We start from the raw sequence: 14117 nt of genomic DNA, 5'->3' as shown, positions 1-14117 counted from the left end.
GATAAGATTATGAGAGGTGTAACCTAATTAGTGGTAAATCCACTGATATGGATTAAGTGTAGTCAGGTAGAGTATAGCTGGAGGAACTAGGTCAATGGGGCTGTGCCTTTGGCATTCATAATTTGTCATTGGGGAGCTTGAGTTCTCTCTCTGCTTTCTGGTTGCCATTCTAAGCTGCTTTCTTCCACCATGGCCTTCTGCCATTGATGTTCTGTCTCAGCTTGGGTCCAGAGCTAGGAAGTGAGCAAACCATGAACTAAACCTCTAAAACAGTGAGCCAAAAGGAACTGTTCCCTCTAATTTTTCTGTCAGGTCTTTTAGTCACAGTGATAAAATGCTAACTAAAACTTTTAAAGGCTAACTAAGCCATTATTCTTCACCACTTATGATCTACTATTGTCACATCCACCCAGGGTGATTTCAAGCAGGCCAACAGTTTTCTTCTACAAAAAGGGAAAAATCAGCCTGGCAATCCATGACTCTTTGGATAAAAAATAGGGGACTTTTGCTAATGTCAATTATTTTACCCCTGAAGAAGCATGTATGTCAGGAAATAGTTTCAATCAGTGTATTAGAATGAAAATTCATAGAAAAGGAAACTTTGCCTAAGATCATTTCCTCTTTAATGTATGTGAATATTATTTCAGATACTATAGCACTTCCAAGAACTAGGTTACATTTATTCCAGTTGGTTTTCCAATACACCTACATGACTTTGGGCAAAGTCACCTCCTACAATGTGCCTCAGTCTGCTGAAATAAATTACACTAAAATGTTGTGTTGTGACCTTAGACAAGTTATTTCTATCCTCAGTTCCCTCATCTATAAAGTAAATCTTAGTTGAGTTGTAGGAAAGATGAAGCAAGTATAAAATATTAACCCACATTGTACATTTTAAGTGTTCAATAAAAAGAAGTTGTTATTAATATGGTTTTTATTTTTAAGATTCTATACATAGAGAAAGAAAAACATTTGTCCATGTAAAGACAAATGAACATGAATTTTCACAGTATCTTTATATGTAATAGCCTCAAACTGGAAATAATCTGGAAAGTCTTCAGTGGGTGAGTGACTAAACAAATAATGTCATAATTATACCATGGAATACTACTACTCAGCAATAAAAGGAACAATCTAGTGATACACAAACTAGTGGCTGAGGATTAATTGTGATCAGTCATGAGAGATTTTACTGGGGCATTCTAAGACTTGATTGTGGTGATGGCAGTACAGGTGTATAAATTTACTAAAACTCGTTGTATCCTTAAAATCAGGGAAATTTTATAAATGTAAGTTATACCCTTAAAAACTGTTTTGTGAAGATTTTATATCTAAAAACTGGATTATGCGATTATATTCTATTGGATCTTAGGGAACCCTGATTATAACAAATAGTCTTTAATTTTTCACTTACCGAAGGATGTGCTGCTATGTATCCATGTGCACTTTTATCTGAAAAGTGAGAAACAAAAAGTTACCTTTATTTCATGAAGACGACCTCATTTAGAAAAATAGAAAAAAAAATATCTTTGAGCAGAAGGTAATTCTTCAATTTAGTATTAAATATCATTATGACAAATGATACCTTTTTTAAAAAAATAACTCACACGATTACAACCTCACCATGTTCTCACCAAGTCATTTTACAACCTATAGTAAAAGCTCCCAGGTCTTCAGTGTACCTCATCTATAAGGAGGAATATCAAGATTACCTATTCCTAACTGTTATGATTCTATACATCAATATCCATGATTTATTTTCTTTCCTCTCTTCCTTCTGTCCTCCCTTAAAAATTCCCATCTTCTCATCCTCTTCTCCAGTCAGTCAGTTTCCACACTAGAGCATTCAGAAAACATATGTTGAGGGTCTGAGGTTGTGGCTCAGAGGTAGAGCACTTGCCTAGAACGTGCAAGGCCCTGGGTTCAATCCTCAGCACCCCATAAAAATAAATGAATAAAATAAAGGTATTGTGTTCAACTACAACTAAAAAATAAATATTTTTTAAAAAAGAAAACATATATTGAATTTCACTCAGCTAAGTATAATGCAGGAACTCTGATACTATTGAGTTTTGCCATAGTGCCCAGGAGTTCATATTTTTAAGTTAAAATAATTCAGCATCTAGAAATAAGGTGCTAAACAGCAGTGACTACTTGGAGTAAAAAACAAACTCTGAGAAACTGAAGGGTATTAATGGTTATACTGAAATGATTTCTTGAATGCATTTTCAGTTCTGATAGCCTATTGGAGGCCCATTCCTATTGTCTAAGCATTAAACACTGTTGATGTATCAACAGACTCTCTCAGGCATTTCATTCCACATGGTACACTAAAATATCATAAAAATGTTTCCTTAATGGTTTTCTTTTTAGAAAAAAAAATTTAGGTTTTTAACATTGGATGGTAGTTAAATAATCCTCTCATATCAAAAAGTCCCACTTAGTGTATGAATTGCCAAGTGCCTTCAAGTCTGAGCTTTGATATTTGACATGGCCAAATCAGACAATCCTCCACTTCCAAGTACATCCTTGTACTATTCCCAAAGAGATCTCAAGCCTGCCCTATATTAAATCCAATGACAAGCCACAGGAGGTCCTTATGGCTAGGATACTATTGATAGCATTCCCTTTATTCTTTGGATATTTAATTATACTAGAGAGATGATCCAGATCACTTTTCTCAAAATGTGAAAGTATTATTTGGGATTAGGTTTCTTTTGGTTGTTTATAGTGCACATTTGAACATCAAATTTCCAAACCAAGGCCGGGTCTACACACTAGCAAATTAAAGCACAATTTGGCAGTATGGCTATTTCAATCTTTTTAAATAATAAGAAGTAGTTCCTTTTTTCAGTCTGATATTGGGATCTGATCAAAGTAACCTGACAACCACAAAATTTATTCTGTGTCATCATGATATAAATCATTGAGTCTAAGGGGTACAATGCATTTCCATTGATTATGGTTCGATCCAAAACCTCTTACTTCATGAACCCATCACAAGGCCTGATCATAAGATACCGAGTATCTTCCTAAGAAGAATTGTGATTGCTAATTCAAGTTTACCATTACTGCTTCACTCAACAATTTCCCTACTTGGGTTCTGCAAAAACAGCCAATTAAAATAAATCTTCTAACATCAAGCCCAAATTCCAATTTGTCTTTTTGGTTTACTTATGGTGAATCCAGTCAGAGAAGGTACTGGAACTGACTTCAAAAGTTCTACAGACATTCTGTTCTAATCATGAGATTCTAAGACTAGAATGACTTTTTCACCTTTTGATGCACCAGAATTTCTCTTACCTCCTGATGTAAAACTCATGTATTTCTGGTTATTGACGGTTTCTTTGGAATCATAGAATTTGAGAACATCAAGAACGGCTTGTGGGTTCTTCTTTTGTTCCAGTTTTGTTATGTTGGAGGTTTGGAGTAATCTTGCCCATTGCTCAGGAATTCCCTGTGGACAACCAAAGGGAAAAAATGGCAGCTGAGAACATATGGCAGTGGCAATTTCATGTTCCAGTAAAGTTCTTCACCAAGAAGCCCATGCTACCTGTAGGATTACACTTGGGAAACTGAAGTTACATTCTAGATTTAACGTTAGTAACTTAATAATGCAATCATTCTCTTCTCTAATTAAAACACATAGGTAAAACTAGGATCCAACTTAAAAAGGGTGGGTGGGAGTATGACTGTGATAGAAAAAAAAAGCGCATGAAAATCACCTCCATATTGACTCTGCTCATCCATGAAATGATGTTTACAGCTTAGCTTATTTTGTTCTGGTGACTCAGGGCAGACATAGCAAGACTTCTCTAAATTTGTGCACAACATAGTATAGTGCAGATCAATGGGTTTTATATGACTGGAATAACATAAGCTATTTCTGTGCATGTTGCAATCAGAATATGCTTTAGAATAAAAGGAAAGCCTCACCCTTGGTCAGTTTACACTTTGTGATTACAAAATTCAATTTTTTGGGACTACAGCTTTAATATAAAGTCAAATTGGGAGGAGATCAAACTAGAATTGTGGAGGAGCAATGACCATTGAGATGCTAAATAGTAAACATTAATGCTGCTTTGGGGATTTTCCCTGCAGCTTTCTCCAGGGTATGCCTCCTCCTCTCCTCCCTCCCTCCCTTCCTCCCCACTTCATTTATTGGTCACATAGAACCTGGGGACTATGAAAACCATGCCAAAACCTTGTGAAAATTTACAATAATCTGAAGTATTTAGAGCAGAGAGGAGGGAGTATTTGAAAATCTTACCAAGGAGAATTGCAAAAAATTACAGAGAAGTTAGTTTTGCATTAAGCATCCAACATTCTTTCCTACATCTTCAGCCTACGTCCCCATTTCATAATTGTCCAAACTCCAAGAGCAACTTGGAGAGAGAAACAGACACACTATTCCTGAAGTGCATCCAGGCACAATTTATGTGGCTTTGTCCTATGAAGTCTCGGCAAAACAATGTGTGACGTGGGCCTCCAGAGTTTGGGAATGACAACAAAAAAGTGAGATAAGCCAAGCAACAACTCTACTGCACACACATGAACCTGCTGCTGCAGTGCTATGACATCTCAAAGAAGCACTTTGATGCAAGCTTCTTTTGGGCCTGTGACGCACCTCTGGGAGCTTCCCTGGGCACATCTGTGAGCCATAGAGATCTGGCTGTAATGGACGTAAATAAAGAAAGAAAAGAAAGTTAAAACAGAATGTGGGACAACTTAGAAGGTGGGAGGAGATGAAACCAATGGGTCTGAATGGGGGGTCCCTTTTAAAGTGGGGCGGTTATGAAAATAGGGAGGTATTAACTAAATCAGGGACAGGACAGGCTACAGGACAACAGATTTAAGAGAACAGAGAAAACGACAATGTTCCAAAGTTTGGAATTATAATTCCACTTTTGGCCAGGTGCTTACTTCATAAATAGGCAATAATAAGAATTACCATTAAATGATTGGAGAAATTACTAAAAGCAGAAACATGAATTTGGAGGGAAGAAGAATGGCATCATGAAAAGCTTTGACAATAATTTGTAAGTTGTTTTTATATAACTTGGTGATCACAGGTAGCCCAATGGCCATGTGATTAACTTACAAATTTCAATTCCCAATTCTGGTTAACCAATTTAAATTTCACATTGAAAGTGTCTCTCTGACTAAAATTCAGAGAATGGATATAAGGCAATGCTGAATTTTTGTTCTCATTGATGTAATTCTTCTATATTTTATTGCTAAAGTCATGGCTGGCTTACAGAAAACTAGGTAAAGGATGTTCCCACACAGCCAGACTCTATGTTTAAGATTCTTACACACTTGAGACTGGGGAAAGGGAAACAATTTCTTTTCAGACCATATATGAATAATTTACATTTTAATACTACAGTTCCAAATCCCACTTCCCAGAAAATAAGGTCTGATATAAGGTACAGCGTTGTCTAAATATATTCAAATGCTACAGAAACATGCTTTGACCCAACTGGTTTGATTTGGGATATATGTCCTTGATTCCTGGCATTTGGGGTTACTCCAAGCACAGTGAAACAACACTTTTACATGCATTCATCACGCAGTTTGATGCTAAAGCCTTAAGCCAAAAATTGGAACTCAGGAGCCCATGCATGATCCCAGTTCTGATTCTAAGTGCAATTAATAGCATTTGGTTAATACTGTAATGGCCAAAGGAGGTATTAAGTGTTACAAATCCAGGTATGCATTGCACATAACCACTAAAGCAGACTTCACTGGCATGATCATTACCATATTCATTAGAATATTTGCAGTTATTATACATCCCCAGGGTACTTCTAAACTTCTGTGATAATAGTCATGTGATCACTAGACAGCAGAAAAAAATGCTGTCAATTGCAGGAGATCTTCCAGACAACTATACTTACCACATAGCTACACTGATTATGTAATTTCTTTTTTCTAAGTTGAGGCAAACCAGTTTATCAATGAAACCTGACACTTAAATTTGAACGTATGCCACAGAGGCACATGAATCAGAAAGCCATCTCGTTACTCCAAATTGAGGCACTAATCTCAAAGGTTAGACAGCTAATGGAGACCTAAGAGCATCAGAAGCAGGAGCACATATCAATTCCTGACCATATATACAATAACAAGTAGATGTACATCAAGCTGGGGATTGTCCAGTGTAGCCCAGGAGAATGGTAGCATGATATAACAGGCCAAGCATTATCTTATCATAAGAAAAGATAATTTATATCACTCATACCATTTTTCCCTCTGATTGACTTGAAGCGACCGTCACAGGTCTAGAGGTCTGGAAAGGGGAGTTCTGAAGTATTTGGGACAAAAATGGTAATATAAAGGGTAAGGACTTGTAATAATTTAATACCAAAAAAAATCTCACCTCCCAACCTAATTTTAGCTACAGCATCCAAGTATATGACCAGATATACAAGGTTATATAGACCAATTAGCCACAGTTTAATCACCAAAGCAACAGACCAAACCAGTGTCCAAATATTCAAAATACCAGGCCCTTTGTAAGACAACTGGATTAAACAATTCAAGAAATTGCTAAACATTCAACCTCAACAACAACAATAATCAAATTTAGTGATATGATCCTTCCAAAACACAATGACTTAGTGGTACTGTGGCAATTAAGACCTACAAAATCCTACCAATTAAATTACTTTTTACAGTGTATTATCATTTGGCATTTTAAAAGTTAAACAAATAAATAGTATAGAAAATGTAAATCATGTTAAGATGGTAAAAAATAGGCAGAATTTGATATTTTTAAAAATTACAAGTGGGTACGTCATTATAAAATATCATCAAGATGACAGTAAAATGCTTCATATTTCTAAATTTACTTTCTGTCTATATAGTTAATAGATTTATGTCATTTGGCTCCATCAAAATAGTTGTTTTATTTAAAAATTGGTGGGGGATTGTTTTAATGGATTTGGTTGTATCAAACTATTTTTCATGATTGAAAAGATTGCCCATATATCCCACATATCCCATATATCCCTCTGATTGGTTCACTGTATTCTAATTAACAACAAAATAAAAATAGCTAGTGCTACAGTCAGCAAGATGGTGGTGATTCACTTCCTTCATTTCCATCCAGAACTTAGTAACAATAACAATAACAACAAAAAGATAAAGATGGAGAGATTGCATCACAAGATGGCAAGTAAGTTGGAAAAAAGTAGAAACAATAAAACATTGGAAGGAAGCAAAATATCACATGGAAGAGCTAGAAAAGAAAATTTTCACATCAGAAAAAAAAAAGAAAAATATGGGATGACAACAATAAAACTAAGAGAAATTCAAACAGAAACACAGAGGGGGGAAAGGGTCAAAATTGAAAAGATAAAGTTATAAAAATAAAATAGGTAAGAGTTGTTAGATAAAATTTCTATAAATTTTAAGAGGTTTTCCTGTTTCAAATGTCAGAAAAATAATTGTAATCTCTTTAAAATGTAAAAATTGTCCAGATTATAAAAATTACTTTTATGTGATGGGGATAATGTGATAGTAGTGTTGATAGTGAAGTTATATTTCTAAAAGTACCTAACAGAATATGTATATTTTTCTACCCAAGGGCACTTTACCACTGAGCTACATCCCCAGTCCTTTTTACACTTTATTTTCAGAGAAGGTCTCACTAAATTGCCAAGGTTGGCCTTGATCTTATCATCCTCCTGCCTCAGGTTCCTGAGTTGCTGGAATTGCAGGTATGTGCCACCACATCTCACTCTAAGAGAATATTCTGACAATATAATAAAGGTTGGGCTCAAACTCAAGACCATTTGAGTAATGTCTCTGACTTTTTTTTAACTGTTGATGGACCTTTATTTAATTAATTTATTTATATGTGGTGCTGAGAGTCCATCCCAGTGCCTCACACATGCTATGCAAGTGCTCTACCACTGAGCCACAACCCCAGCCCAATGTCTCTGACTTTGATGATGAAATTCATTAAATCCTACCTATCTCAATTTTACAGTGGCATTATTTCCTAACACTCTCTTCTGCATACTACTGAGAACACAGGATTAATTAGTCCACACCACTTTATGAGGCCAAGATGTTTACTGTTTGCATTTCATTCTTATAGCTTACTTCCAGAATTGAACAAATAAGATAATGTGGTTGTCAATTCAATAACATTATTTGCTTCTCCAAATCAAATTGACTTGCTCTTTCTTTTTCTTATCGCTTAATCATATGATATAGTCTATTCACTAGCCATCATGGTATGAGAAATGAAATTTAACTGTTTGATATTGACATTTCTTTCTGGTTTAACAAGCCAAGATTTGATGGTAATGGTTCTATTAAAGATTTTCTCCCAAAATGTATTCAAAATTACTCATTGTTTCAGAAAGCACATTTGATTGAGTTCCTTACTAGCAGAGAAAAAAAAGTAGTTGATCTTCCTAGGGAATATTTTTAGCAATATCTTTTCCCTCACCTTTCTAAAAGAGGTGCCAAATCTTTTTCTTAAAAAGAAAATATAAAATGGCATACATCTGAGATCTTGTGCTCTATGAGCACTACATATCCAAAGAATGGATTGATACATAGCTATGGTGTATCCACAGAATTCTGATTGGTATTTGCTATACATAGTAAGTGTGTGTGTGTGTGTGTGTGTGTGTATGTGTGTGTGTGTGTGTGTGTGTGAAGTAAACATATAACCACTAAAACGTACATGATGTATCAGTATTTCTCCTTGAAACATGGAGTTTGTTGTTTTGAATGTCTACAAAATGTATCTATTAATAATCTAATGTTGGGCATGATAGCACATGCCTATAATCCTAGCAACTCAGGAGGTTGAGGCAGGATTATCACAAATTCAAGGCTAACCTTAGCAACTTATTGAAATTTGACAAGACCCTGTCTCAAAATAATAATGATAATATTAAAAAAAAAAAAAAAAAAAAAAAAAAAAAAAAACGGTCTATAGATGTAGTAGTGGTAAAGCACCACTGGTTTCAATCCCCAGTAGAAAAAAAAAAAAACAAAAACACAAGAAACAAAACAAAATGCTAAAAATAATCTATGTACTTGAAATCAAATAGAAGATTAAGTTAATTTTATAGAGCTTTTTGGTTAGTGCAGTTAGCTCATCTGTGTAATTCAGGTCCTAATGTAAAGCCTGAATTATTCAGATCAACTGTCATCACTGGCCAAATTGAGTAGATGATTCTCTGATTCACTTCACATAATAAAGAACAGGTTCAGGCAGGGTCTCCTTACCAAGACTACATTTTCTGTGCTATGGTAAATTAATATTTTCAACCAACTTGAAGACTATACAGGGATAAGATATTTCTGTTAAGATGGAACTAAATAATTTTGTCAATATTGTTGCCAACTTCTACTGCATCTATAATTGTGTATGAAAAGTCCATTTTTCTTGGAATCATCAAAAACATTGAGTCTGACATTTGGGGACATGGCAAATCTTGATTGACACTATTTTTATAAAGGATTTTTTTTCATGGCTTACAAAACAAAATAAGGAGCTTACTTACAGTGAATTCCCCGGTGACTGCATCAAACCCCACATGAATCGTATGCTCAAAGTCTGAAGGAAGAGAGATCTCTGGGCGCTCTTTCTCCTTCTTCTTATTGGCTAAAGGCAAAATGTTAACATGCGTTTATTTGGGGTATAGTTTTGTCTTCCAAAGTGTACAACTAGGTTCATCAAAACAATTCTAAAGTTGAAAGACAATTGATTCCCCTACAATTTTAATAATACTTAATTCCAGAAATTCCAATTATTTGTAGAAGTGGCTGAGATTTAGATGAAAATATTATGTTGAAATCATTTAAAAATTTATAAAATATAATTCAAACAAAACCTCCATTAGAGTTGATTTATTTAATTTACCAATCTAATGAAGTAAATTGACAGGTGTGAGTTTATTGTGTTTAACTGGTTTTATCGGGTCAAATAAGAAACTCATTACATTCAAGTCAAGCTAAGGCTTAGTATTAGAAAGAATAGAAAAGTACTTCAGCTATCTATAGAACTAATATGGATTTTTTCCATGTTAACATTAGCTAAAGTGGCTGGAAGTTTCTCAATTTACATATTTACATTATGAAGTGTATCATAATCTTCTTGGAACAAACATACTATTACAAGTAATGATGTTATAAATCTTTTTCTATCTTTAAAACCATTTTTAATCATTTCCCACACAACACAATCCCAGTAACAATTAAAAAATGTTACTTGTTACTGAATAAATTTTATTAGCTTTTGAAACCTCAAATTAGGTCTTTGGTTTAGTTTTTCTAATCCATAACTATTTTTTATATCCCCATTATATTCTGTCATGTTAGCCATTTGAAATCATTGCCTTTCTCAAGTAGCAGATTTTTCATGGTGACATAATTATGAATAAATGTATTGGTATTTAATAAGTCAAATGCCTTTAAAGATAACATTACTGAAGAAATTAAGTTAGGAACTATAAGGAAAGTAATATATCTGGAAATGATTCCCAGAAGGAAAGTACCATGAAAACATTTTTAAATGGTCTCTAGTAGCATCAGTAAAAGACATATCAGCAGATTTGAGCATATATCTCTCACAAGAGTGTATTTCACACTGAAAAAATAATAATACTCACCTTCCTAATACTGGGCAAGTCAATGTGAACCTGGTTTACCTAGGTGAAACTAGATGATCCCTTCGCCCAAGTTACAGGAAATATACAATTAACCATATACAAATTACTTCAGGTTACTTACTGGTTTTGTAGGTTACATGTGATAAATTTTAAAATGAAAACCTTTCATATCAATATCAGTCTTATGGCTTCTTTTCTCTTTCCGTTCTCTTACACTGCTCTCTATGTTCACCCAGACAACAGAGATATGGGTCAGTAATATGAAAATTCAAGTAGTCAGGAGGACTATGCGGAATCAGGGGGAAAAATTTTGGAGGCAGAGGGACAAGAGCCACTCAGAACCTTTGCCTGGCATGAAATAGATGTAGGACTCATTTTTTTAAAAAAGTATATATTCCATCTAACCTAAACTTAGAATAGATTCTATTTTTATACTAAGTCTACTTTATTGATGAATATCATAATAACAGTGGATGTAAAAGCTTCCGGTTTTATTCCTAATGCCTCTGCATGTTCGTATACTACAGTTACCATTTATACTAGTTCAACCATTTTCATTTGTTTAGAAAGCCAGATCAAACAATCATGATTGTTGTCTTCCAAGGCTAACCTCTCTTTCCACTTCCTTGACAATGTGGTCTTACTTTCCTCCTCCCTCAGTGATCATTTTTTCTTTGTCATTATTTCTTTCTCTTCTGCCTTTCCTAATGCTGGCTTTGTCCTTCTGTAATCCTTTCTCTATACTCATTCCTCCAGGATTGAATCCAGATACTAACTCAAGTTAGAGAATTCCTTAATCTGTGGTTGACAGGGGGTGGATTCAGATATTGTGGGATGAAACACTTTTGAGAGGCAGGCTCATTTTAAGAAATAACAATAAAAATAAATATAAAATTGCTAGGGCCACTATTAGGGTTTTGAAAGTCCCATGCAAGTGAGGAATTCTGATGAAGAAGCTTTGTTCATTTCATAGTAACTAGCTCTTCGTAACATTTTTGGGGTCAGTCTACTATGAAATATCTGAAGAAAGTTGTGGAATTTATCCAAAAATGTGGTATACATATTTGCATATACCTTCAGAGGTTCATAATTCTCCTGGACTCCAGTTTAAGAGCCCATACTTTGATCTTAATCCTTATATCAACTTGCATTCATGTTCTCTATTTCCAGCAAATAAACTCTCCTAACTTCTCTATTAGTATTGGCGTGCATTTGACTCACTCCCCTTGGGCTGAGTTATACCCAGAATTGGCTTTATGGTGTTTCCCTAGAAGGTCATCTGATTGCCAGTATCTTACCAGACCAATCATTCCATTCCTTGCATTCAGGGCCAAGCATAACAGAGGCAGGAAGCCAAATTCGTTTCTCTATTGTTCCCTATCTCCATGAAAGAAATCACCAATCATCCAAATCGGAGGAGTAAAGACAGACGGGTCCTCTTTTGGGGACTCTAAGCAAGGAAGGGATTGTGATTCCCTTCAACATGTAAGTTAAATAAAAATAATATTAAAGTATAAAAAGTTAAGGAAGTTCAAAATATTTTGATGTTACTATGATGGATAATAAGTCCTTTTAAAAGCTATATATACAGGGCTGGGATTGTAGCTCGGTGGTAGAGCACTCACCTAGCATGTGTGAGGCTCTGGATTCGATCACCAGCACCACATAAAAAATAAATAAAGGTATTGTGTTCACCTACAAATAAAAAATAATATTTAAAAAGCTATATATGCAAAATCATAAAGTTTTCATATTTTGGGCACCCCTGATTTCCTGGATCGCATAAATTTTACTCCATCCACTGGATAATTCAGCAGTGGTCCAGCAACCAAAACCAAAATTTTGTGAGTCATTTTTTACTCCTACTTTATTTCTACATTAATTAGTCACCAAGTTTCTTTTCATCCTATCTCCTAAACTTCATTCTTTCTTCTCCACTAACCACTTAGTCCAAAGCAAGGCATTACTATTCCTTTCACTGCCTCCAATTTTCTCCCCTCCAATTCATTACTCTTTGAACATATATCACATTCTCACCTTTTAAGATCCTTAAATGCACCACCATTGCCCTATCAATGTTAAAAGTTCATGCTCTTTAGAATGATATCCAAGGGCCTGCAAAATCTATTCCTAACTTATCTCTCCAGCCTCTGATTTGGAACCCACTATCCATACCTATCCCATGTTCCTTACATGACCAGGTTTTTCTCTTGCCTCCAAGCTTTGATACATGCTAGACTCAGACCTGGAAAGCCATGTTTCTTACATATTTTTCCCAGCTTTATGTGGATGATTCCCTTCATCCTTTTATTTTTCTAGTTCTAGGGATGGAACCCAGGGCCTTGGACATGTGAGGGAAGTGCTTTACCACTGACTGACAACCCTGGGCAGTCCTTGTTCTTGAAGGTTTCCACTCCCTTAGTGTGTTCCCTTTGCAGACAAAGTTAAATGCCTGTTCTTTTATGTTCCCATAGAACCACCCAATGTATATTTTGACTTGTCACATAACATACCTATCTCTTTAGCTAAAATTTGCAGGAAAACAAGTATCATTCTCACATTCTCCATCACCTGCCTTGGGTCTGTACACTTATGAACTATCCTTTATGAAACATTCACCTTGAGCAAAGTATATCTATGGTTTTCTCAATTGATCTCCACAACAATATTATGAATATGTTTATTATGGTTGTATTATTATTGATTTATGGATAAGAAAAGTAAGACTTAAGAGAGGTTAAGCCATACGCCCAGGTTATACAGCTGGCAAATATCAGAGCCAACGTTTAAACCTATGTCCCCACTATGTCTCCAGAATCTAAGTTCTTAATAGTTACACTACTTATTATGAATATTTAAAATTAAACATATTTGGACCTTATCCTTCAGTAAATTTCAATGACTGGCGTCTAGATGAGAATGGATTTTTGGTTTATTTTATTTTTTAGGAACACTAAATTGTCTTTATCTCCCTCAGAGAATTCTGAGTACTGGGCATTTATATTAAAATTCAGCCTACCCTGAGTCTTAAGCTAAAACCCAGCCTGATTAGCTCTAGGTTAGTATTCACAAAGAATGGAAGCCCAAATGAGTATCACTTTCTAAGTGTACCTCTAATATCCTATTGGAACCCAGAACAAAGCCAAAGATTGCTGGCTGAACCACAAATTGCAAATGAGATTTGGCCTTGGGAACCCCTGGCTGTGCATGAGTTCTGGTTGTAACTCTAATCTCTCCAGAGTCTCTTATTCTGACAGCTTTCTCTATTACATTACCTTGTAAAGAAAGAAAAGTCATCTAGTCATCTATCATCTCCTCTATACCCAGTCCAATATTCTGCCTGCCCTCTAGTGGCTAGAGCTTGTCCCATTAAGAACAAACTCCCCTACATCTTCAACCTCTTCAGTAAATGTTCTCTTCGTTTCTTGCCTATCATGTGAGAAATTATTTTTAGGGAGAGGCCATAACCCCACTCCT

General features: G+C 35.1%; 1 protein-coding gene across 11 annotated transcripts in view; it reads right to left on the bottom strand.

Moving 5' to 3' along the window:
- The window catches only part of Pak3 (p21 (RAC1) activated kinase 3), a 257142-nt gene that overhangs the window by 63856 nt on the left and 179169 nt on the right, over positions 1–14117 (bottom strand). For 9 of the 11 annotated variants that reach the window (XM_058571641.1, XM_058571635.1, XM_058571637.1 and 6 more), the window contains 5 exons: positions 9534–9634; positions 6245–6307; positions 4628–4672; positions 3304–3457; positions 1415–1452 (listed from right to left, as the gene is read on the bottom strand). In XM_058571641.1, coding sequence (XP_058427624.1) covers positions 1415–1452; positions 3304–3457; positions 4628–4672; positions 6245–6307; positions 9534–9634 — 401 coding nt within the window. The remainder of the gene's footprint in view (positions 1–1414; positions 1453–3303; positions 3458–4627; positions 4673–6244; positions 6308–9533; positions 9635–14117) is intronic. The other 2 variants (XM_058571645.1, XM_046420867.2) reach the window with 2 other exon arrangements.

Source organism: Marmota monax, unplaced genomic scaffold, assembly GCF_021218885.2.
Source record: "Marmota monax isolate L192 unplaced genomic scaffold, Marmota_monax_Labrador192_F-V1.1 WCK01_AAM20220418_F8-fsc00050, whole genome shotgun sequence".
Taxonomy (NCBI): Eukaryota; Metazoa; Chordata; class Mammalia; order Rodentia; family Sciuridae; genus Marmota; species Marmota monax.
The sequence above is the reverse complement of the archived record's forward strand: the minus strand, read 5'-3'. Positions and strand labels throughout refer to the sequence as shown.